This window comes from Ipomoea nil, unplaced genomic scaffold, assembly GCF_001879475.1.
Source record: "Ipomoea nil cultivar Tokyo-kokei standard unplaced genomic scaffold, Asagao_1.1 scaffold1562, whole genome shotgun sequence".
Lineage (NCBI taxonomy): Eukaryota > Viridiplantae > Streptophyta > Magnoliopsida > Solanales > Convolvulaceae > Ipomoea > Ipomoea nil.
Window position 1 is genome coordinate 655,575 of NW_017617990.1, and position 25,862 is coordinate 681,436.

Below are 25,862 nucleotides of genomic sequence, written 5' to 3' on the forward strand. Positions count from 1 at the left end.
TGAATACGATGAACGGATAATAAAACGGTAAATATTGTATTAATTGGATATAAAATGCTATTACAGAGGTTCGGGACGTGTAATAACAAGACAAATGCTGTAGGAAAAAGTATGAGATGCCTGATTAGGACACCGGGGGGTGTTTATATACCCCCGGCCGCTACGGGCCCCGGGCCCGCGGGAGGAGCCGCGGTCCGCGCCGCGGGACTCGCTCCACGCGAGGACCCGGCCCTTGGCCGAGCACGGGGCTCGGCCGAGCCCACGTGGCCGAGCCCATGGGGCTCGGCCGAGCTCGGGGGGTCGGCCCACGCCGACCCCTGCTGGGCCGACCCCGGGGTGGTTCGTCCTGCTCCGGGGTCCGACCCGGTTTGTATCGCGTTGCTCCGCTCCGGCTCCGTGATTATTCGTCAGTCCCCCACTCTCGGGGCTGCGAGGAGTCGTCAGCGCGAGAGAGTAAAAATAAATTAAATAATTACGGGGCCCTGAATTATGTCCCAAAAATTCACCCCTTCTTTTTGTAGAATTCTTAGCGCGATAGGACTTCTAACTGGGCTGGAATTCAAGCTTGTGTAAATCCTCATCAGTTAAGAGTCCTCACCCTACCACAACCCTTCCACTTCCCCTTTAAATACCCCATCCATTCCTCCAAACTTCCTCACATTCCCAACACCTCACCTTTCCCTCTCCCCCAAAATTTCCCCCCTTTTCCCATAAAATGTCTCCTCTTCCCCCCCCCCCCCCCCCCCCCTTTTTCCCCCTCCCTCCCCTATATAAAGTAGCATTCCCCACACTCCTCACACACACAAAAGCCCCCAAAAGCTGAAAAAAATTTCTCCCTTTCCTCTCCCCAATTTCCGGCCGAGGACCTTCTTGAACACCTTGGCCACCATCCTCGTGTACGTGGCTCCCGAATTTTTGAGCCCGAACGCCATGACCCGATAGCAAAAGACCCCTTCGGGGGTGGTGAACGCCGTCTTTTCTTAGTCATCCTCGTGCATGAAAATTTGGTGGTACCCTCGGAAGGCGTCCAGGAAGCTCATGAGCGCGCATCCCGTTGTTTCGTCCACCAGCTGGTCTATGTTGGGTAGTGGAAAGGGGTCCATGGGGCATGCCTTGTTGAGGTCCGTGTAGTCCACAGACATCCTCCACGTAGGCGGTTTGGGTGCGAGGACTACGTTCGCGAGCCATGCTGGGTACGTGACCTCCCTAATGTGCCCGATCTCAAGGAGGGTGTCGACCTCCTTCTTCACGAACACCCGTCTATTAGCGGTGAGGTAGCGCTTCCTTTGTTGGACAGGCTTGGCTTTGGGGTCCACCGCCAGTTTATGTGTGATGACTTCCCGGCTGAGGCCCGGCATGTCTTCTGGACCCCAAGCGAACACGTCTTTATAGCTGCGGATAACCTCGACAATCTGACCTCGGAGGTCGGCCGGGAGGCCTGTGCCCACCTTCACCATCCTATCAGGTCGTCTGAGGTCCAGGATGACCTCTTCCGTCTCCACCATGGGTTCAGCGCGGGGCCGCTTCTCTTCTTCCCTGAGTGCCCTCTCGGTTACTGTGTGTACCTGGAGATCCTTCCTCGTCATTTGACGGCAGGCCTTCAAGTAGCAACTCCGGCTAATCTTCTGGTCCCCCCTCGCGATGCCCACTCCGGTGGGAGTAGGGAATTTGAGACAAAGGCGCTCCATAGAGATGACGCACCTGAGGTCCTCCAAGGCAGGTCTGCCAAGGATGATGTTGTGGGCGCAGCTAATCTTCACCACCACGAACTCTACATCCCATGTCTTGACGTGCGGCGGGGTGCCGATCTGCGCTTTAAGGGTGACGGACCCCTCTATTTCAATGGAGTCTCCGGTAAAGCCGGATAGTGGGGTCCGAACCTGGGAAAGCTGCTTCCTGGATAACCCGAGTTGCGTGAAGGTGTCATAATACATGACATTCACGGAGCTCCCCGTATCTACCAGTACCCGGTGGACAATGGTGTCATTAAGGTCCAAGCTGATTACCACTGCGTCCCGGTGGGGTAAGGGTCCGTCCGGGAGGTCGTCGTCAGTGAACGTTATGCGCTCCCTGCGTGTCCTCTTCTCATGGGGTGCTATGACGACCTCCCCAACGTACAGGCTCCGCGCCCACTTCTTCTTCTCGGCGGGTGTGTCTCCTCCCTCCGGGCCGCCGAAGATGACATGGATGACCTTCTTCTTCGGTGGGCTGTCTGGCTCGGTCTCCTCGTCCTCCGTGAGGTGGTCGAGCTCCCTCTTGCGCGGGGCGGAAGTAGAGGGCCCGCCGCCCTCCTTCTTCTTTCGGGTGTTGTCAGGGCCTTTTGCGTGGTCCTGCCCGGATCTCTTCACGTATTGCCCCAGGTATCCCCGTTGAATGAGTTCCTCAATCTGCCTCTTGAGGACCATACTTTCGTCGGTGTCATGTCCACGTTGCCGATGGAAGCGGCAATACTTCTTCGGGTCGGCTTTGGGGGAGACATTTAAGCATTCCTCGGGGAATGACACGATGCCCATGTCCTCGGCATGGTCCAGGATGACGCTAACAGGCTGTGTCAACGGGGTCAGGTGTCGTAGCGGGGCTAGACGGGGACCCCGGTCACGTCGCGACCGGGGAGGGCGGCGATCCTCTTGAGGGTGAGATGCCCTGTCGCCTTGTCCACGACCTTCCTCCTCCTCCCTCTTCCTCTTCTCTGCTGCCTCCGCATTGGCGTACCGCGCAGCACGGTCCATCAGTTCTGTGTACGTCTTCGGCTCATTCCGAACAAGGTCGCTGTGGAAAGGACTCGACCTGAGGTTGTTAGTGAAAACGGGATGGCGGACCTTTCATCAAAATTTGTTACCCCCATAGCTTCTTTCTTCCACTTACTCAGGTACTGCGCCAAAGATTCCGACTTGTCTTGCTTCAGGTAACATAGGTCGGCGAACTGCTTTCGCCGTTGTACGCTGCCCGCGAAGTGCGACATGAACTTCTTGGTCAGGACCGCAAAAGTGGGAATGGAGTCCCCCGGGAGGGACCCGAACCAGTCCTGGGCTTGCCCATCCAGAGTCGTGCAAAAACCGCGACACATGATAGCGTCATTTATGCCTGTCATCATCATGACCGCCTTGTACCTGTTGAGGTGGTCCCGCGGGTCCGTCGCCCCCGTGTAGGGTTTGATGGTCGGGAATCGGAAGTCTCGGGGTAAAGGCTCGGCCATGATGGCCTCCGTAAAGGGTGTGGCCAGGGCGTCCCGGGGCTCCGGGGACTCGTCGCGCGCCTCCATCTTACGCTGTAACTCGCGGATCTATCGACGCAACTGTTCCATCTCTTCGCGCTGGGTGCTCAGGGGTTGGCCTCTGGTTTCCCCCGAGCGTTCCACGGGTGGGGCCGGCTCCTGCTGCCTCGGGACACGGGGTTCGTGGCTCCGGGATCTCCGCGAGCACGATGACTCCTCCTGCCTGACGTGTGTGGCCGGCCCCGGCCCCAGGCGGTCTCGCGCCGGTACACGTGGGCCCAACCGCCCGAGCGCGGAGGTGGTACGCGCCGGCCGAGTTCGCTTTTTCTCTCGCTGCTCGTGTCAGCCTCGGGTGGCTTCCGCCCCGTCGCGCCTCCCAGAAGGTCGTGGTGAATTGACTTCCTCCTCAGCCGGCGCTGGGGGTTTGCGGGGCGCCTGAGTGCTGGGGCCACTACGCACCCTCGGAGGGGGCGAAGGTGGGGGCGCTGGGTCTCCCCGGCGCAGCCCTGCCGCGACGCGGATGAGCGCGTTCGCCGCCTGCTCTAGTATGACGGCATCTTGTTGGGAGGTCGGGACCTGAGGTGGTGCGGGTGGCGCTGCCCCGCCGAGAGGGCGATTGTTGGTGAGACGACTCCGAAGGTCCCCCACGGCCCCCTGCCGACTCCCGTTGATCTGATCCCGGAGGTCCTCCCCGGCCCCCACGGACATGGTCTGTCGGCTTGCCACGATCCCGTTGGGGCGGTTGACGAGGGCGAGGTCGCGTGGGTTGCGCGAGCCCTGCGAGTTGTGGGTGTTCGACCCGGATCTTGTCATTGCTGTCAATGAAGGATAATAGGGAGAGCGCTTAAGCTTGTACAGCCGCTCTCAACAAGAGCACCAATGATGGATTATATGAACCCGGGGGTCCGGATTATACAACCAGAATATACGTTGAATACGATGAACGGATAATAAAACGGTAAATATTGTATTAATTGGATATAAAATGCTATTACAGAGGTTCGAGACGTGTAATAACAAGATAAATGCTGTAGGAAAAAGTATGAGATGCCTGATTAGGACACCGGGGGGTGTTTATATACCCCCGGCCGCTACGGGCCCCGGGCCCGCGGGAGGAGCCGCGGTCCGCGCCGCGGGACTCGCTCCACGCGAGGACCCGGCCCTTGGCCGAGCACGGAGCTCGGCCAATGGGCCGAGCATGGGCTCGGCCGAGCCCATGGGGGCCGAGGCCGAGCTCGGGGGGTCGGCCCACGCCGACCCCCTGCTGGGCCGACCCCGGGGTGGTTCGTCTGCTCCGGGGTCCGACCCGGTTTGTATCGCGTTGCTCCGCTCCGGCTCCATGATTATTCCATCAATAGGAATTAAGAAGCTTAAGCACAAGGAGCAGTAACATCTTTTCTTTTCTCTTTGATTGTGCCCCTATTGCATTTAAATTATTATCTTAAACTTATGCAATGTTTCTTTTGTATTTGAAGTTGAAAGAGAATACAAAAAATTATATCATTCATTCTTGAAGTAAAAAGATGAGAAACGGGTGTAATTTTCCTGGTTGATATTAGGCCTGTAGCTATTTGTGCATGGTTTCTCATATATATAGTAAAAAGATGAGAAACAGGCTCTTTCTGTATTGTAAAAATGTTAACTGCAGATTATTAGTCAACAAGTGGAAACATGCTCATGCTGCTGCGGAAGTGTATTCATAGTATCATTTGTTCTTTAGTTGTAATTATGAGCAGTTGAGCATTATACTAATACACAAAATGAAGTAAATTAGTACTTTTTTTTTTTTTTGAATACAGGAAGTAAATTAGTACTTTAGTAGTTTAGCACCATAAAGTAATCAAATTATTAAATAAACAATTAAATAAGCCATGAAAATGAATAAAACAACCCTGAAAATTGGAATACATCAAATGATGCCACCAAATCGTTAAGTAACAACGTTATTTTTAAAATAATAATTACAAAAAGTTTTAGAGTTAAACTTTTATATATATATATATATATATATATATATATATATATATATATATATATATATATATATATATATATATATATATATATGGTCAGGTTCATGTGAGAACAGGTCTTCCCGTGCGGTCAGGGCGGCATACACCATTAGGTATGCATAAATGCACTACACAGTGTTTGAAAACACACTATTATGTGGGGTGTATTTTCTTTTTTTCTTTTTTTTTTTTTTTTTTTTTTTTTTTGTGTGGTGCATTTTTTGGTATTTCATTCTGGTGTATTCTCGAACACTATATGGTGCATTTATGCATACCTAATGGTGTATGCCGCATTGACCGGACGGGAAGACATGTTCTCACAGGAACCAAAATTTACACAAACACACACACACACACACATATATATATGTGTGTGTGTGTGTGTGTGTGTGTGTGTCCGCGCGAGAAGTAATTTATTATGCGGTTATGTGAAGTCATCTAAAGGAGAAAAGAGCTACTTGGCATCAAGAAGAGTCCGATTATTTAATTTGAGGCCAAATCTCCACTTATGAAAACATTTTAGAGTTAAAAATTTTTCTAAAAATTACTCACAATTTCTCAATTTTCATAAAATTCTCAATTTTTTTATAATTTTTTTTTTTTTTTTTGTAATAGATAAAAATTGCAATCACTATCTAAAGAGTGCACACCTAAGGTGTATTTACTTTCGTTTGCTCAATAGGATTCGAACCTGTAACTTTTTATTTAGAAGGATAATTAGATTAGAATGTGTTGGCGGCAAATTATGCTGTTGCAATCACCATGCATGGTGCATACGGATGCAAAAACGACGTCGTTTTAATAAAACGCGCGTCTCCCCTTAAAAAAAAAATCAGGTTCGATTCCCAGCAACAACATATGAACTAAAATTCCGTAATCGATGAACTATAATTCCATAATCTAATCTATGAGCTAAAAATTCCAGAATGAATGAACTAAAATTCCATAATCTATAAACTAAAATTTCAGAATCGATGAACTACAATTCCATAATCGATGAAATATAATTCCATAATCAATGAACTATAATTCCATAATCTAGGAACTAAAATTTCAGAGAATGAATGAACAATATAATATTGTTGCTGGGAATTGAACTTGATTTTTTTTTTAAAGGGAAGACGCGCGTTTTGGCATCCATATGCACCATGCATGATGCATACGGATGCACAGCATAACGATTGGTGGTTGGCAATTAGCAGTTAGTATTCTAATTGAGTAATTGGAATGATAGAAAAAAATAGAAAAAAAAAAGTAGATACTTTTGCCCATAAAAGATAAAAGATAAAATGGTCCGTAAATAGCAGCATGCTTGGCGCCACCCATGCATGCCTACCACCCCCACTCCGCCAATCTCTCCTCCGCACACATTTTCCGATCATTGAAGCTTTCCACTTCTTTCTCTCTCTTGCTTTCTCCCTCTCTTCTACTCGTTCAATAGTTGATTCCTACTTTTTTCCACTTTGCAAAAACTTTGAAGATAACGTAACGTCGTAATTATATTAACAAATTAAGCTAATAGCTATGCTTTCCAGGGAATTGGAGAAAGAAAGGAAATCGCCGATTTGAGAGATGGACGGAAGACTTGAAGACGACGATCGGAGCGCCCTGGCGGGGCTCTCCAATTCGCCGCCGCACCGTAAGGCCTATTCCTACAGCCAACAGTTGCGGACCAACACCGGCACGCACCACAAGCGGCACCACCAGTTCCGCAAGCACAGCCTCGACGACGACCGCATTCCACAAAAGATTGGCAGCGCCGCCTACGTCGCCTACGATAACTCCTCCTCCGAAGATGACTTTTATCCTTATTCCATCAGCAACACCACCATCGGCGGCAGCGACCGCTACGAATTCCACGCCCTCAGACAGCGTCTCGATAGCATTCCCTCCGAAGATTCCGATGAGTTGCCCTACCAGCAATCGATGCCCGAGTTCGTCGGGGCTGGTGGTACCGGTATTTTTAAAGTCCCCTCACGTGCCGCCGTACACCCCGGCCGTCCGCCTTGCCTTGAGCTAAGGCCTCACCCTCTTAGGGAAACGCAGGTACCTACCCTACAATATAATGTTCCCTTATTTTTATTTCAAATTTCAAATTACAAATTACAATTTACAATTTACAATTTACAATATAAAACAGCCGATTCAAATGCCAATATTAATTTACTACAATTATTAGCTTTTTCATTTCAAATCTGGCTTGAAATTAGCTAGCTAGGATCGATGCTGTGTTGTTTTTACATACTGCATGCCATTTTGACTTTCAGGTGGGGAGATTTATGAGAACGATCACTTGCACAGAGACACAGCTATGGGCAGGGTTGGAATGCGGGGTAAGAGTGTGGAAGTTTTCAGATGCGTATGAGCCGGGACTGGGGATTGGGGGAAGAGCTAAGAGAGGGGACGAGGACGCTTCACCATTTTATGAATCTGCGAATACATCTCCCACACTATGTTTACTGGTTGATCAGGGCAGTAGGTCGGTATTGAGTGGGCACAAGGATGGCAGGATTAGGTCTTGGAAGATGGACCAGGGTTATGATGATGCTCCTTTCAAGGAAGGCCTTTCTTGGCAGGCTCATCGTGGTGCAGTTCTTGCCATGGTGATTTCTTCATACGGTAATCATTGTGTTGGTCGATGATAAATTATTACTGTATGTTTTAATTTTTGAAGTTTTGCTGTTCAGACAGTAAATCCAATTAATTAATGTTATTCATTTCATTTCATGGATATTTGGTCCAGGTGATATATGGTCTGGTTCTGAGGGTGGATTCATAAAGGTTTGGCCATGGGAAGTGATCGAAAAATCACTCACTCTTTCTCCAGAAGAAAGACATATGGCTTCCTTACTAGTGGAGAGGTCAAACATTGATCTTAAGAGCCAAGTTACTGTAAATGGTGTCTGCAATATTCCATCCTCTGAGATTAAGTGCATGCTATCTGATCATGCTAGATCTAAAGTTTGGGCTGCTACATCTCTGTCCTTCTCATTGTGGTATGCCTTTATTTAAAGAACTTTGTTTGTGTTCAGATCCTGTGATATTTGGACTATCAATTTTTCGTTTCTAAAGAGACTAATGCATTATGGCTGAAACAGTTTCGATTGTATATGTTATTCCAGTTCTATAATGATTTTTTTTATTTATTTATGTAAAAAGGCTGTACATTTGCTTTTGTCATTGCCAAGAGATGTGTGTTATTTCTTGCAAGCCCTGATTATCCTGATAGTTGGTGAATTTCAGGGATGCTCGTACCAGAGAACTTGTGAAAGTATATAATATAGACGGTCAGGTTGAGAACCGAGTTGAAATTCCATCAGCGCAAGACCAAGCAGTTGAAGATGAGATGAATGTTAAGTTTGTATCTAAAACTAAGAAAGAAAAGTCAACCTTTTTGCAGCGGTCACGCAATGCTTTAATGGGAGCAGCAGATGCTGTTCGTCGAGTTGCAACTAAGGGGGCAGGGGCATTTAACGAAGATGCTAAGAAAACCGAAACACTGGTTCTTGCTTCTGATGGAATGATTTGGGCTGGAAGTTCTGGTGGCTTACTTGTGCAGTGGGATGGAAATGGAAATCGAGTGCAAGATTTTCATCATCATCCTTGTGCTGCTCTATGCTTTTGCACTCATGGATCGCGAATCTGGGTTGGCTATGTTAGTGGGATGGTCCAGGTGCTGGACCTTGAAGGAAATGTGCTTGCAGGTTGGATTGCTCACAATGGCCCTGTTATGAAGATGGCAGTTGGGAATGGCTATGTCTTTAGCTTGGCTAACCATGGTGGGATACGGGGGTGGAGCATTGCCTCCCCAGGACCCACTGATAGTATTGTACGACCAGCATTGGCAGAAAAAGAAGACACGTATACTACACTTGAACATATCAGAATTTTAATTGGAACATGGAATGTTGGTCAAGGAAAGGCATCTCAAGAAGCACTTATGTCATGGCTGGGTTCTACAGTGTCAGATGTTGCGATTGTAGTTGTTGGGTTGCAAGAAGTGGAAATGGGTGCAGGATTCCTTGCCATGTCTGCTGCAAAAGAAACTGTAAGATCTTATTACTCACCAATTTAGAAAAGGATGAATTGGTCCCATGATTTTTTTTCTTCTTGTGCTTTTATTATTAGGGTGGGACATAGGGTGGAGGGAACTTATGCTGCTTTAATTCATTTTTTTACTTAAAAATTTTCCTGGACTAAAAATTCTCTGACAGCAGGATATGTTTTTCTTCTTACTGATGCAATAATGTCAGTATAGTAATCTAGGAAATGCGACAAAATTACTAGAGTATGCATATAATTGCAGTGAAACTCTATCATGGCAGGCACGGGATAGTATTATCTTATTTTGTTCTCTTAGTCTGTGTGTGTGAAAAGTTTTCTAATCCCTTCATGTCAATTGTAGGTAGGACTCGAAGGAAGTTCTCTTGGACAATGGTGGCAGGATGCTATAGGAAAGGCTTTGGATGAAGGATCAACTTTTGAACGCGTTGGCGCAAGGCAATTGGCTGCCTTACTTATAACTATCTGGTAAGAGTCACCAATAGCTCCTTTAATAGTATTACACCACATTTTATTCAGATATTACATTACTATCCTATGATACTCCCTCCTATGCGCATCTGCATTCTGTAAAACTCCAAAATCTTATTGTTGGCTTAATGTTCTTATTCAGGGTAAGAAAGACACTAAGGACACATGTAGGGGACCTTGATGTTGCTGCAGTCGCATGTGGTTTGGGCCGTGCAATTGGTAATAAGGTAAATTTTGTCAAGACATTAACAGATGACACCATGAAGTTGGAGCTTATTGTCTTTCTGGAGAATGTTAAGGCTGTATTAGTATTTCCTTTTCTTTTGGGGGGGACATTGACCAAATGTATAAATTGTCCAACAATCTAGGTACTGAATTTTATTGGAGAAACCAGGGGTTGAAGGATCAAAACACTGAAATGTGGATTTAGATACTATACACATAAATAGAAGCAATAGATATTTCTATACTAATTTTTGCCCTTGAGAAAGCAGAACATTGGAATAAATTTTACTGGTTTTCTAAATGTTGGCTTTTATATTTCCATTTTTTCATCCTAATTTCTATGGTTTGTGCTGCTTTAAGTACTAATACAACTGTTATTCTAGATTCCTTATCGTTAATATAAATTTTAGCTACAATCATCACAGCTAGTTATCATCATGCAATTATCATGCAGGGCGGTGTAGGTTTGAGGTTGAGAGTTTTTGATCGCATAATGTGCTTTGCGAACTGTCACTTTGCAGCACATCTGGAAGCAGTGAATCGCCGAAATGCTGATTTTGATCATATATTTCGAACAATGAGTTTCAGTCGGTCTTCTAACACCAATGCTGTTGGTATGCTGCCATATCTACTCTTGTTTTGCTTTCTTGTGTACTCAGCATATTTATTTTGGTTACTTTATTCTTGTGGCTTGCCGTGGATCCCCTTTCACAGCTCCTGTCTCATCTGCTGCTCAAATGCTCCGTGGTCCAAATGTATGGAGATTCTCTTTCTAGCAATAGTTTCATCAATCAATTTATTAATTACTGAAAAACTTTTCAACTGAAGTGAAGTGGTTGTTAATTAAATAACAGGCTGCAGCAGTTAATCCTGATGAGGGAAAGCCTGACCTCGCTGAAGCTGATCTGGTCGCTCTTTGTGGTGATTTTAATTATCGTCTTTTTGGGATATCTTATGATGAAGCAAGGGACTTTGTCTCACAAAGATGCTTTGATTGGCTTCGAGAAAAGGATCAACTGAGAGAAGAAATGAAAGGTGGTAAAGTTTTTCAAGGACTGCGCGAAGCAATCATCAGATTTCCTCCAACATACAAGTTTGAAAGGGGGAAGCCAGGGCTTGGAGGTATCATTTGAATTCAATGTTTTGATTATTTATATATATATATATTATTCCGATGAGCTGAATGCATGAGTTACGTTTCTCCTCAGCATATAACATTAATAACATTCCTCCGTCTTTAAACTTTAAGGATATGATTCGGGTGAGAAGAAACGAATCCCAGCCTGGTGTGACAGAGTACTTTATCGAGATAATCGAGCATCTCCATCAACGATATGCAGTTTAGAGTGCCCTGTAGTTGCTTCCATTTTACAGTAAGCTTCGCTTCTTGACGTACTGCTTCATTCTAGGCTTCGGATCCGTGACATTACAATTACAAACTATTTTGATGACATGCAGGTATGAGGCTATTATGGACGTGATAGAAAGTGATCATAAACCAGTTCGATGCAAGTTAAACGTTGAGATTGCCCACGTTAATAGATCCACAAGGAGACAAGAGTTTGGGAAAATTTTTCAGTACAATGATAAAATCAGGGAAGCACTGCAGGAACTGCATTTTGTTCCAGATATAAGTTATAACACTGACAAGATAGTTCTTCAGAACCAAGAATCTTACAATCTAAAAATAAGCAACAGAAGTGGAAAAGATAAAGCTTTCTATGAGATAATATGCAAAGGGCAATCTACATTGGAGGACGAGAAGCAATTAGATTATCGGTCGAGAGGGTCCCTGGGTTTTCCTCGGTGGCTTGAGGTAAGATGGATAGGATGTTGTAATAGTTTTATAGTAGTTTTACGTAGGTTTACATGATTGGATTGGATTGGATTGGTGATCAGGTTACACCAGCAGTTGGCATGATCAAACCTGAACAATCCATAGAAGTCGTAGTGCGGCATGATGAATACCATACCTCGGAAGAATTTGTTGATGGAATTCCACAAAGCTGGTGGTCTGAAGACACGAGAGATAAAGAAGTGATTCTGTTGATCAATGTGGAAGGCAGTCGGTCCATGGAATCAAGAACACATGAGCTTCATGTGCGCCACTGCTTCACACCCAGTGCAATCAGCAATGAACTGAGAAGCAGCAGCACTAAAAGAACAACAAGTGGACACCACCGGCCTTCTCTTAGGCATGTAAGCAGTGCCAATAGTGTGGTGGATGATCACCGAAATTTGCGCGTTCCTTAATTAGGACCCATGCTATGCTATGCTATGCTGCTGCAGACTGCATCATACCTCATCGATATATAGCATCTTGATGTAAATACATACACCCTTTAGTTTTAATTTGAAGCTCTCCAGCTCAGAAATTTTGGTATAGATTCTAAAAATTTTCCCCACCTCCATTCCTACCTCTTTGTCTTGCCAAACAAACTAATGTACCTGGCCTGCTTATGTCAGAAAACAATTACATACATATATTTTTTTTAGAAAAAGGAAAAAGGAAACTAATTAACCCCATAGTTTCGTACTTAATTACAGTGTTCCATGTTTCGCTTTCTAATTTTTCCAAAATGATGATTGTTCAACTATATAATGCTATTTCTCAATTTTGTCACACAACTTTTAATTTCATGTAAATTAGTCCTCTAATTAGTAATGTTTACCAAATATGGTCCTTTCGTTAGTTTAATTTATTGTTAGATTAGTGTTAAATGTGAGGGTGAATGAAATTTCTTGTTTTCCTAAATACACCCATCTTGATGCAAAATATATTAAATTGTTAGAAATCTCTATTTACTTATTTCTAATTATAAATAAATAATCATTACTAAACACCTAAAAAATCTATCTAATTGTTAAAAAAAAAATGATTGCATGTGTTGGATAGTAGAAGTGTTTCTTGGAAAAAGTGCTTGTATTCTGTAATACATTTGAGATACAACACAAATGCATAAGACAATATGGAACAAAAACGGGATTATTTGATATATTCAAGTTTTAAATCTCTCCCTATAAAAGCAACAAGGTTCGATATTTAATCTTATGGAATACAAGAAGATGAATGAAATTCTCAAGTTGCTTTGTTTGAGAATTTCCTGTAGAATTGTAAGACTGTGAAATATCTCAGTTTCCTGCAAGATGATTGCCTCTCAAATTGCCTGTTAATTTTTCTGTTTTTCATATGTCTCTCCAAACATTTATATAAAATATTTTGACGGTTAGGAGAGGTTACATGGAAGTTACCAGTAATTTAAAATTCCAACTTTCAAAAATATATCTTAAATGATATAATTTATCATAGGAGAAAATATTAAATTACATAAATCATGTTCAACATGAATATATACGTAATTATGAACCTTTGTAAGGTTACTAACCGCATGCAAATAACTGTGCAAGAATAATATATTTATATATTATAATTGCTAGCACAATTTTGCACATAAGTTTGAAAAGTTTGAAAGCTCACGAGCTGTATATTCATTCTCCAACTGAAACAATTTTCAATATTGGTGAATAGACAAAGCTCCAACTGAAACAATTTCCAATATTGGTGAATAGACAAAGCTCCAACTGAAACATATTCCGATATTGAAAAATGGACAAAGCTCCAATTGAAACATATTCCAATATTGAAAAATGGACAAAGCTCCAATTGAAACAATTTCCAATATTGAAAAATAGACAAAGCCTCCGTCAAAGCCCTTCCGGCAAACTCATTCTTCACCTGCTGTATTCAATTAACTTTCTACCAAACTAAAATAATATTTATAACTCTACAACTCCAAATATCATTTAAGCTTTCATGGTAGTCCATCTGAAAACATTAATCTGCGGTTACTATATAAATTTCCAACATTCCTCCTCCATTTATATAATAAAAATTAATACTGTACCAAGATAAATCCAAAACTCATGCATAAATGAAAGTGTCTTAGAGATTGAACTTTCACATAGTGTTATATGCGTTACATTAATTTGGATTGTAGTGATGGACGAACCTTGAATCACGCAGTCTCTTTGAAGAAACGTAGATATAACACACAAGTTTTACGATCATTACAACTCACTGTAACTTGACACTATTATGGCTATGTGTCCGTATCCATTAATGAGCATGTACCAAGTAAAGCCCAAACTTGTTTGAAGCGGCCACACTTCATGCTCACAGAGGCTAATCTTTTATATCATGCACTGCACCTTGCATTTTTTCAAAAGATCAGTTAAGACTTAAGAATAAAAACTCATCCCTACAACAATGCAGAACCAAACATCACTTTTTCTTGGGATACAATTTTTAATATAAACTTTTGATGCTTGCAATCACAAATGAAGTACTCATCTACATTGAACTCAAGGTCTAACGTAATAACTTAGACGTGAGTTGAGCTTTCTTTCACTTGCAATTAAATAATAAGGCTTTTCGATTTCTTTAGAACCATGTCCCTGCAAAGACTTTTGCAAACGGATCCGTTAAAACCGGGACTGTACCAAGTCCAGTGCTCCAACACTATTACCTAGAATTTCCCACATAGCTAAGTCTCAAGCCCATGTGCCTTCACTTGCCATTATAAACACTTGTTTATATGATATGGCCAGTGTAGTAGCGCTATCATAATGTACTAAACTGGTGACATCGGTTTTGGCCAAACTGGAATCTAAATAATTAAATTCCTCAGCCAATCAACTTCTTGCATGTCAAAGCAAACGTAAGAAATTCAGATGCCTTAGTTGAAAAGGCAACTTTGCTCTTAGAAACCCATAAAACAACACCTCCTCCAAGCAGAAATATTCATCTACTAATTGAGGAACATGTTTCATGATTAGACATTCAACTGGCATTAGAATATCTTTTCCGGATGGAAATTTCTATTAAATATACTAAACAATAATTAATGATTTTATTCAAATATATCAAAATTTCTTTTAATCCCATCCACTTAGCCACCCGAACATGATGATAGATAGAATTTTAATATTCTATTAATGAACTGGTGAATAAAATATTCAATTGATTATACCGGAACCCCCTTTATAGGTTCCTAGTCAATAAATATTTATTTTTTGCAAATTCTATAACCAAGAATTTCAATCATCATGTTGAACTTATTAGCAGTGAGGACTCCTTAAAATAAAAATTCAACCTCCTCCATTTGAGACATCATCAACTTTGGAGAATAAACTTCCTCCATCCAGAGAACATCAACTTTGGAGATTAAACCATTTTGATTTTAAGCTTTTGACTTTTCATGTTTCTTCTAAACTGAAGAATCATATCAACTTAAATCATAATCCATGATTTAAATTTAAAATTCTTTTCACGGCTAATTACCATATTAGACAAACCAGTAAACTTGTTGGCTTTCACAATTTTAACACATTCTCAATATGCGAAACTGTGTGTTAAATACATTCATAAATTTTTATGAATTTCATTATGCATACTTCATGCATAAAAGTTTCTGCATGCCTTTATAAGAAATATAACATAATATTTCCGGGGCTTTCTGCCTTTATCAGAAATATAACAAATATTTCAAAGGCTTCCTGCCTTAATCAGAAATATATATAACATAATATTTCAAACTTTCACAAGGATAAAATTATCTGTGTGCTAAAATAATCAATAACTCGATGCATGACATTATAAAATAATTCCACAACTCTGTAACCATACAGAAGGCAACAGATAAATTAATATCACCAAATTTGCATCTCAAGATCCAACATATTATATATGTATCTTGTATACTATGCATGCAACTGAGACAAAATCTCAAAATAAAAATATTAATACACATGCATAAACATATCCTTGTAGCAGGCTATGCAAAACTCAAAAGAATCTCATGCATATCTTCTAGACATAAACCGGAACTTAACCAGTAAACAAAATAAAACTTGCATTCATGCCGAGGCCGAGACAAATAAAAGAGTATTGTACCGATGTCATCTTGTAACTTGTATCTGCTTTGATAATCCATCTCTTTCGGCCTTTGATGCACTAAAGCCACACACCCCACCGTGGAGAGAACATATCTTCTCGTTCCAAATGAATCATGAACACAGACTGCATATAAATCATTTTCGCATCTCACTAATCATCTTGGCATAATCTAATAACCCATGATTTTGTGTGAAGAAAAAAACAGATTGCATAACATGCATTGGAAGAACATGCATTAAATCCACATGTACAATACATGTCACTGCTCCATGCAAACTTCTGATGGATGTTGAGCTATGTGATGAAACAGAAACTTTGCATTGAGAGGGAAAGGTGAATACAGAAGATGAATGAAGTAACTGACTCTCAGGTCAATACAGAGCAGCTAATATACAACAACCAAAAAGACGCCAAAAATCGTTATAACAGATAGTGATGGCAATAGACGATTGAGCCCTTCTTGATTTCACTTTGTGTTGTCTAATACCCCCCGTAAGCTGGGGCATACATGTCTTGTATCCCTAGTTTAGATACAAACTGCCTGAATAAAGGGATGGCCAGAGGTTTAGTAAATCCATCTGCCACCTGGTTTGCAGACGAAATTGGCAGTAGCTTGATGAGCCCTTGATTCAATTTTTCTCGAACAACATGGCAGTCGATGTTGATATGTTTGGTGCACTCGTGAAAAACGTGGTTCTAGGCAATAGCAATTGCGGATTTACTATCACAAAATAATGTGGCTGGTTTGTGAAGGGTGATGCCCAGATCATGCAGGAGGTAAGCCAGCCATTGTACTTCACAAGCTGTAGCTGCCAAGGCTCTATATTCGGCCTCAGATGAAGATCTTGAAACTGTTAGCTGCTTCTTAGTAGGGGTGTAAACGAATCGAATCGAGTCAAATATCTCACTATTCGATTCGAATTCGACTATATATTCGAATATTCGTATTCGTATTCGTTTAATATTCGAATCTCAAATTTGATTCGTATTCGATTCGGCCAGTTTATTCGAATATATTCGATTCGACTCGAATATTCGAATTCGAAAAGTCAAACTTAATTTTTTACAAATTATTCAAATAAATTAAGATAAAATGTATTAAAAATTGATATTTAAATAGCATAAAATTTAATATTAATATACTAATCAAGAATCACATGAAAATAACAACAAAAAATCAATCATCAAATTCATAAATTAAGTACTAAAATAAAAATTTAAGTTTGCATTAAGCTTAACTTGAATCCAAAAAAAAAAAAGGTCAATAAAATCCATAAATTAAGTACTACAATAACAAATTACACTTCAACTATTATCAAATCATCATGTTCGCAATATGACATCAATTGGTTCTTCTTCCTCCTACAAAAAATGAAAATAAAGATAATATTATTATCATTCAATCAATAAAATATACTAAATTATTAAAGTAGAACTTACATATGTCATAATAGGCTTATCGATCCCATGAAGTTGACGAACCCAATCTGCTCCACAAATCAAAACTTGCACCATATCAGAAGATAGTTTAGCACGATAAGGATCTAAAACTTGGGTACCTGCACTAAATGTGGCTTTTGATGCCACGGTGCTAACTGGAATAGCTAAAACATCACGTGCTAATTTAGACAAAATATTGAACTTCAATTCATGAGATTTCCACCAAGATAAAGCATCAAATCCAGAAGTTACTTCACCATCTTGACACCTATAAACCCCTTCCTCCAAGTAAATGTCTAACTCTGATTTGTTTGGAGTTTCATCTTCAACACTGTCCAAATATTTATCATACAAAGACAAACCAGAAATGACTACTTTTCCTTTAGAAGTAGAGCATGTAGAAGCAACAGACAAACTCCCCACATGTGTCACAGAAGAACTACCTTTTCGAATTTTCATGTTATCAATTTGAACATATTCATAGAACAAGTCATATAATGCATCCTTGACCTTCGTCACATTTATACGTGCATCATTTGCATTATATATCTGGTTGAAAGCAAAATTAACCAACCTCATTTTGTACCTAGGATCAAGTATTGCTCCAATAGCCATCAAAAGATTGCAATCACCCCAATATTTGTCAAATTTTGTCTTCATCTTTTCAATCATATTTCTAATCAGCTATTCATGATGAAACTCATTTTCATTTAAGACATGCTTGACCCTCCAAACAACACCAAGAAAAACATTAAAAGTGGGGTAGTTAGTTCTAGAGATCACGTGAGTAGCTTCATAAAACGGCTCTAAGATGCTAAGAACATCCTGTATTCTAGTCCAATCTTCCAAGCTAGGACAACATTTATATGAAGGCTCTCCTTGTGCAAATATTGGAAATGCATCCTTAACTTTAATGGCTACAACTAACATTTCATATGTAGAATTCCAACGAGTAACACAATCAAGAATTAACTTTTTCACTGAAATTCCCAAATGATGCACAATTTCAGAGAACTTCAACAACCTAGACTCGGACTGATTAATAAATCGCACACTATTCCTAACATCTTCAACAATGGTTTTAATCGTAGAAATACCATCTTGAACAACAAGATTCAATATATGAGCAGTGCACCTCACATGAAATAGCTTACCACCCAAAGGTAACTTATGACTCCTGGAGAAAGTTTGTTTGGCAATTCTAATTGCAACACCATTGTTTGAAGCATTGTCCACGGAAATAGTGAAGATTTTATGCTCTATCCCCTAATCTTTTGTGGACTTCATAACCCCATCAATGATATCAACACCTGAAATATGACAATAATATGATTAAAGTCAAGAAATAATTAGTAATAATTAATTAATTAATATATAGATATATTTACAAACAAGTGAACAACATTACCAGTATGTGGAGGAGGAAGATGCATGAAACTAAGTACACGCTTTTGAAGTTGCCAATTTGAATCAACAAAGTGTCCCGTGACACACATATATGAAATCTTTTGCACCTTAGACTTCCAAATATCAGTGGTCAATGATATCTTATTGATGGTTCTTAACAGTAATTGTAACTTTTTCTTCTCTATTTCATAAACAGTAATAACATCATTCCTTGCCATGGCACGAGAGAGTTTCTCAAATTGTGGAAGATTAGCTTTGAACATAAAAGTAAATCCATAATTTTCCACAACATTTAACGGTTGCTCGTGCAACAGAATCCAATGAGCAATAGCTTCTCTTTGCTTCATATGATCATATTTACCATATGACAAAAGAGGTGTCTCAAACTTGGATTTTGCATTCTGGAATTGCAAGGTTTTTTGATTTTTTGAATGAAGCTTCTTTTGTGTACACCTATTCAAATGGTTCCAAAGATGAGTTGTTGTAGAAGACGCTGACTTAGAAAGGAGTGTTTTACAATGTATACATTGTAGCTTTATACTTCCATCCTTTGCAGTAACTTCATTAAAATCAACGTAGACTTTTGATACCCTCTTTCTTTTCTTCCTTTGAAATTGGTCTTGATCATCATTCTTTTCACATTCTTTCTCATCATCACCTTTTTCATCTCCAACATCTATATTTTCATTTTGTACACCATCATCATTAACCCCCACATTAACATCCAAGTCGTGTACATTATCCCCTCCATCATTAACTTCATTAAAATCAACATAATTGATTTCCTGAAAAAGTTTAGAAGCATTCACTAAAGTTTAGACAAGGAAACAAATTCCAACTACAAGTACAAGGGCAATAAAAATGATAGCTATTCAATTACTTATTCTAAGACCATATATTGAGAAAAACTATGAAAATTTAGATAATTACCTCATCCACCTCATATTCTCTAACCTCATGTCCTTGTGTTTGCTTTTGCTCATTTCCTTGTGCTTGTGTTTGCTCATTTCCTTGTGCTTGCTCATTTCTTTGTGCTTGAATTTGCTCATTTCCTTGTGCTTGCTCATTTCTTTGTGCTTGTGTTTGCTCATTTCCTTGTGATGGCTCATTTAGATTTGAAGATTTCATAGTCACAAAGAATAATCTACTACCTAAATAAATCTGCCCACAAATTCAATAATCACTTTTTGAGTACTACAATAATATAAATTAAATAATTTTCAAATTCAATTCACAATTACTAAATGCATCATAATCCAATGGAACATGGATTTAAATGAATAGGCCTAATTATATGGATATTACTCTTAATACTACGGAATAATCTACGTGGCACTGGGAACCCAAAAAACAAGTGTATATACTGTATACTCCCCCAAATCATTTGTAAGAAAGGAGATTCCTTTACAACTTCATATTACTGTATTGGATAAGTAAGCATTAAACAAAAAACAAGTGCATGTACTGTATAACTTTCACTGTCAATGTTGTTCGGAGAGACAGAACCAAGCTGTTCAGTTTAACTTTCTTTGTCAAAAAAAATGGTTGAAAAAAATAACATGTATACAAATAAAAAAAATAACAAATAACTAACATTTATACTTACTGGTTACTGCGCCGGAGAAGAAGCACCGCGGACACCTCGCACCAGAGAAGTTGCCGGAGAAAACAGAAGGAAGAGTGTTGTGCTGTCGTCATAAGTTGTCGTCCTACGCCGGAGGAAACAGAGAAGCACCGCCCTTGCTGCCCTACGTTGCTGGAACCGTGTCCTTGCCGTCCATCGCTGCTGAAACCGTCACAGAGATCAAGAGTGGAGGCGTTGGAGCTTCTCTGGTGCGGAACCTTCACAGATCTGGAGATTGGAGTTCAGGACTGCAGGCGTTCTCCGTTCTTCTCCGTTGTTCCGCCGAAGAGAGTTGTAGGGACTCGTAGCCACGGTTTTTGGAGTTGGAGGGATAAGCGTTAGACAGCTAGGGTTTTGCTTTAGTTTTAGTACTAATAATCTAATATAAAATATATAAAATATTATATATTATATAAAATTATATATTCGAATATATTCGAATATTATTCGAATCGAATATTTTCATATTTGTATTCGGATTCGAATAATATTCGAATCAGTATAAGTATTCGAATTCGGATTCGAATTCGAATCACGAATCGAATTCAAATTATTTGATTCGTTTACATCCCTACTTCTTAGCTTTCCATGAAATCAGTGCCTCTCCCAGAAATACACAATATCCAGTAAAGGACCTTCTTGTTTCGTTGCATGCTGCCCAGTCCGAGTCAGAGAAGACTTTTAAATTGAGTTGTGTGTTAGCTGGATAGAACAATCCTTGCCCTGGGGAGATTTTAATGTATCGTAGCACTCGGTGTGCAGCCAATAAGTGATTTTCTGTAGGGGAATCGACATATTGGCTTAATTGTTGAACGGAATAGGCAATATCGGGTCGAGTGGCTGTGAGATAGAGCATTCTACCAACCAATCTTCTGTAGCAACTAGGATCAGCTAATGGAATTCCATCACCATGTGAGAGTTTTGATCCTTGAGCCATGGGAGTGCTTGCCGGCTTACAATCTAGGAACCTGCATCTTCCAGAATGTCCAGCGCATATTTACGCTGGCAGAGGTTTAGTCCATCACTTGATCTGCATGCTTCAATCCCCAAAAAATAGCCAAGGGGTCCTAGATCTTTGATTTTAAATTTGCTGTCCAGAAATTGCTTGACCGAATTGATGGCTGATATGCTGGCACTGGCAACAATTATATCATCAACATATATTAATAGAGCAACAAAGTCATCATGAGCTCCTTTTGTGAACAATGAAGGCTCGGATTTAGACTGATGAAAGCCAATCTTGATGAGTGCAGCAGTGAGCTTCTCATTCCATTGGCGGCTAGCTTGTTTAAGACCGTATAAAGATCTTAATAACCTGCAAACTTGATTTGGCTTTTCGCTTTGAAATCCGGGTGGTAGAACCATATATACTTCTTCATTAAGATCACCATGTAGGAACGCGTTGTTAACATCCATTTGATGTATGTTCCAAGCCTTAGATACTGCCACTGCTATGAAGGTGCGGATGGTGGTCAACCTAGCCACTGGTGGAAACGTCTCGATGTAGTCCACACCAAACTGTTGGGTGTAGCCTTTCGCTACTAATCTGGATTTATGTATCTCTATTGTGCCATCCACATTAAGCTTAGTCTTGAATATCCATTTACATCCAATCGGTGTCTTTCCTTGTGGCAATTCTGTTAGCTCCCATGTGTTGTTGTTTTGGAGGGCTGCGATCTCCTCATTCATGGCCTTTTTCCAGCAGTCATGAACAACTGCTTGACCATAAGTTCTTGGCTCTTTAACATATGAGATTTCCATGGAGAATATCTTATGCGAAGATGAGAGATTATCATAGGATATTACCTTGGACATGGAGTGGGGTGATGTCTTGGTAGCCACTGTTGCATCACAGTAGTAGTCATGCAATTTTGTTGGAAAGTTTCGTGGTCTATTTGATCTCCTTGGCTGAACTGAAGGATCAGGAGATGTTATTGGTTCTACTGCCTCACTAGCTTCATCATTGGCTTCATGTAGTGATGGCTCATTGTAGATGTTTGGGGGGCTGCCATAAGAACTGCTGTCCACATTCGTGTTGCTTCCTGAATGGTGTGCTGGACTCGAGTTGCTGTTGTCACGAGTGTTTATATTAAGCCCAAGAGAAAGCTCATGATTGACATGGCAATCTGGGGGTCTGAACTCTGCAATATCATCAATGGACACATTTGGCAAGGATGGCTTGAATGTTTGCTTAATTTCTGCCATCTCACTCTGTTCAGCTAAGGGAAAGTAGTCTTCATAGAAGATTGCGTCCCTAGATATAAATGTTGAGTTGTCCTGCATGTCATGCACCAAATATCCTTTGACATGTGCAGGTATACCAACAAAAACACACCGTCTGTTGTGTGAAGCCATCTTGTGTCTCGAATTAGGCAATGTGGCTGCGTAACATAAGCATCCAAATACCTTAATGTTCCCAAGGGTAGGTTTCTCTCCATAGAGTTTTTGATAGGGACTAAGCCAATCAGTTACCGAAGAAGGAAGCCGGTTGATGATGAACGTAGCATACATCACACATAGTCCCCAGAATTCAAGTGGTAGTTTGGCTTGAAATCGGAGAGCTCTTGCCACACTCATGACATGTTGGTGTTTGCGTTCAACCACCGCGTTTTGTTGTGGTGTATGGACACATGACTTTTGATGAATGATGCCATTTTCAGCAAAGAAATCTACCATGTTGAACTCCATGCCGTTATCACTACGAAGGGTTTTAATAGCTAGGCCATGGTGAGTATGTATCTGCTTGTGGAAATTCTTCAATTTTTCTCGTGTTTCAGACTTGTTTATCATGAGATGAATCCAAGTGTATCTTGAATAATCATCTACTATGGTTAAGAAATACCTCTCCCCTCCCATAGATTTCACTAGAAAGGGCCCCCAAATGTCAACGTGGATTAGATCAAAACTAGCTTTTGATGATGCGCTGCTCAAGGGAAATGGGAGGCATTTTTGCTTAGCATAGTGGCATACATCACAAGGATCCATTTTCGATTGAGAATTAGGAACATCACAAAGGAGGTGAATTTTATTAAAGGGGAAATGCCCCAAACGTTTGTGCCACAACTCAATGGTGACACTGTTACATTGCACAATAGACTTGCTATGTGAGCTGATCTTTGGTGGTTGAAGCAGCAGATATAGGCCTCTTTCTTCTTTAGCAAAACCAGTTGTTCTCCCAAGGCTCCGAATCAGGCACTGTCCAGAATCAAACAGTAAAGTGTGAGAGGAATCTTTGATGAGCTTGCTTACTGAGACTATATTAAACTTAAACTGTGGAATGTGCAGAGCATTTCGTAGCCATAATTCCTTTCCCAGCTTGATATCTCCCATATGTTGTACGGTGACTGTTTCTCCATTGGGTAGATTTACCCTTGCTCCTTCAACAACATGACAAACATCAAAGAATTCACGAGAGCAAACTATATGATCAGTCGCTCCCGAATCTAGGATCCAAGTAGTTGAATCAAGATTAACGAAATTAAGAACGTGAGGAATAGTATGAGACTTGCCTGCATTTTGTGCCTCCAGTTTGTCAAATTTTGGGACGAATGATACAACAGCACTCATTCGTGGTTGGTTATGCCCCATCTGTGTTTGTAAGAGGGAGATCAGCTTTTGCATTTGCTCAGAAGCCGTGTTGCTTTCAAGATTAGAGCAGGCAGTAGGGGCGGCCATGGCATATTGCTTTCCCTTCGATTTATAGCCCGGCACCCACCCCGGTGGGTAGCCGTGCTTTTTGTAACATTTCTCGACGGTGTGCCCCGTCATGCCATAATACATGCACTTTGCATTCTTGTTTCCACCGGAATTCATGTTTCTTTTGCCATAATACTGATTCACTGCTGCAATGTTCCGGCGCGTTCTGACTGCTCTGTATGGAGTTTGCATGGCTGGTTTCCAGGTTCAGACTGTTGATGTTGAGTTGCCTTTCAAACTTCTCCGCCATCACATACACTTTGTGAATCTCGGGCAGAGGATCTAGAACCAAGACACTGGACTTCAAGGAATTATAGTCATCGTTTAATCCCTGCAAGAAACGGATTATTTGATCTATTTCGCAATCCTTTCGAACTTCATCGATTAGAGCACCTGAGCATAAGCAATGAGGGTTGCATTTGCAGATTGGAAGCGACCTCATCTCGTTCATCTCTTCCCACAGTGGCCTACACTTCATATAATAGTCATTGATCTATAAGCTTCCTTGTCTCAATCCATAAATTTCGCTCTGCAAAATCGATATGCGATGTGGATCGCGCTGAGAGAATCTCCTCTTCAAGTCGTTCCAGATCTCGTTTGCGTCATCCATATATATTATGCTTTGAGCGATCGAAGGATGCACCGCCTTGAGAATCCATGATTTGATCATGAGATTGCATTTCTCCAAGATGCGTAGTGTCCCTGGCTTCTATCTGGTTTCTCGATGCTTCCATCGACAATAGACCATTTGTTTTTCACTTCTAACGCAACCTGCATTGAAATGCTCCATGAGCCATAATTGAAATTTTCTGTGAGAGGAGGACTCACCACTATGTTGTTTGGATTCTCATTAGTGCTGAGATATAGTGGATTTTCTATATCTTCAGTGGCGTTCCTCTGCGGAATGACTTGAGGCATGGAGGTTTGCGGCGTTGCTTGAATCGGAGGTTGATTCATCGCCGGTGTGCGAGACGGCTGGCCGGTCTCACCGGTGCTGGAAACAGCAGCTGCATAACTGAACTTCCATGGCTCTGATACCATGATGGATGTTGAGCTATGTGATGAAACAGAAACTTTGCATTGAGAGGGAAAGGTGATTACAGAAGATGAATGAAGTAACTGACTCTCAGGTCAGTACAGAGCAGCTAATATACAACAACCAAAAAGGCGCCAAAAGTCGTTATAACAGATAGTGATGGCAATAGACGATTGAGCCCTTCTTGATTTCACTTTGTGTTGTCTAATACCACATATAAATCTTCTTGTATATTAAACATGACAGGCCAAAAGTGATTGCTATCATCCTCTCATCAGCCAATCGGAATCGCATTCCGAAAATATTACCGTGATGAGAAATCATTCTTTCACGCCTAACATCTTGCCTTCAAAACTTTCAAGGCAAGACCAATGATCACAGGTTTATAATTTTAAAGCTTATAGATTGTTGAAAAAAGTGCTTGTATTCTGTAATACATTTGAGATACAACAAAAATACAAAAGACAACAGGGAACAAAACCTGGATCATTTGATATCTTCAGGCGTATAATCACTTTCCTATAAGCTTTAAATCTCCCTCTATAAAAGCTACAGGTTCAAGATTTAATCTTATGGGGTACAAGAAGATGAATGAAATTCAGAAATTCTCAAGTTGCTTTGTTTGAGAATTTCCTGTAGAATTGTAAGACTGTGAAATATCTCAATTTCCTGCAAGATGATTGCCTCTCAAATTGCTTGTTAATTTTTTGTTTCTTTCA

At 41.0% G+C, this 25,862-nt stretch overlaps 2 protein-coding genes across 2 annotated transcripts; one reads left to right on the forward strand and one right to left on the reverse strand.

Annotated features, from left to right (window-relative positions):
- Positions 1 to 6,572: 6,572 nt before the first annotated feature.
- On the forward strand, positions 6,573 to 12,486 carry LOC109189633 (type I inositol polyphosphate 5-phosphatase 12-like). The gene is made up of 12 exons (XM_019340248.1): positions 6,573 to 7,272; positions 7,494 to 7,845; positions 7,970 to 8,222; positions 8,470 to 9,274; positions 9,632 to 9,756; positions 9,902 to 9,986; positions 10,439 to 10,598; positions 10,699 to 10,739; positions 10,839 to 11,106; positions 11,234 to 11,357; positions 11,443 to 11,800; positions 11,884 to 12,486. Exons 1-12 carry the CDS (start codon positions 6,799 to 6,801, stop codon positions 12,235 to 12,237), a joined length of 3,399 nt encoding a protein of 1,132 aa, XP_019195793.1. The 5' UTR covers positions 6,573 to 6,798; the 3' UTR covers positions 12,238 to 12,486.
- A 4,659-nt stretch (positions 12,487 to 17,145) lies between these two features.
- LOC109189649 (zinc finger BED domain-containing protein RICESLEEPER 2-like) lies at positions 17,146 to 19,915 on the reverse strand. The gene is made up of 5 exons (XM_019340261.1): positions 19,718 to 19,915; positions 18,789 to 19,572; positions 18,164 to 18,360; positions 17,381 to 18,064; positions 17,146 to 17,302 (listed from the first exon to the last, which is right to left on the reverse strand). The coding sequence occupies exons 1-5, from the start codon at positions 19,913 to 19,915 to the stop codon at positions 17,264 to 17,266; spliced, it is 1,902 nt and encodes a 633-aa protein (XP_019195806.1). The 3' UTR covers positions 17,146 to 17,263.
- Between the last annotated feature and the right edge of the window lie 5,947 nt (positions 19,916 to 25,862).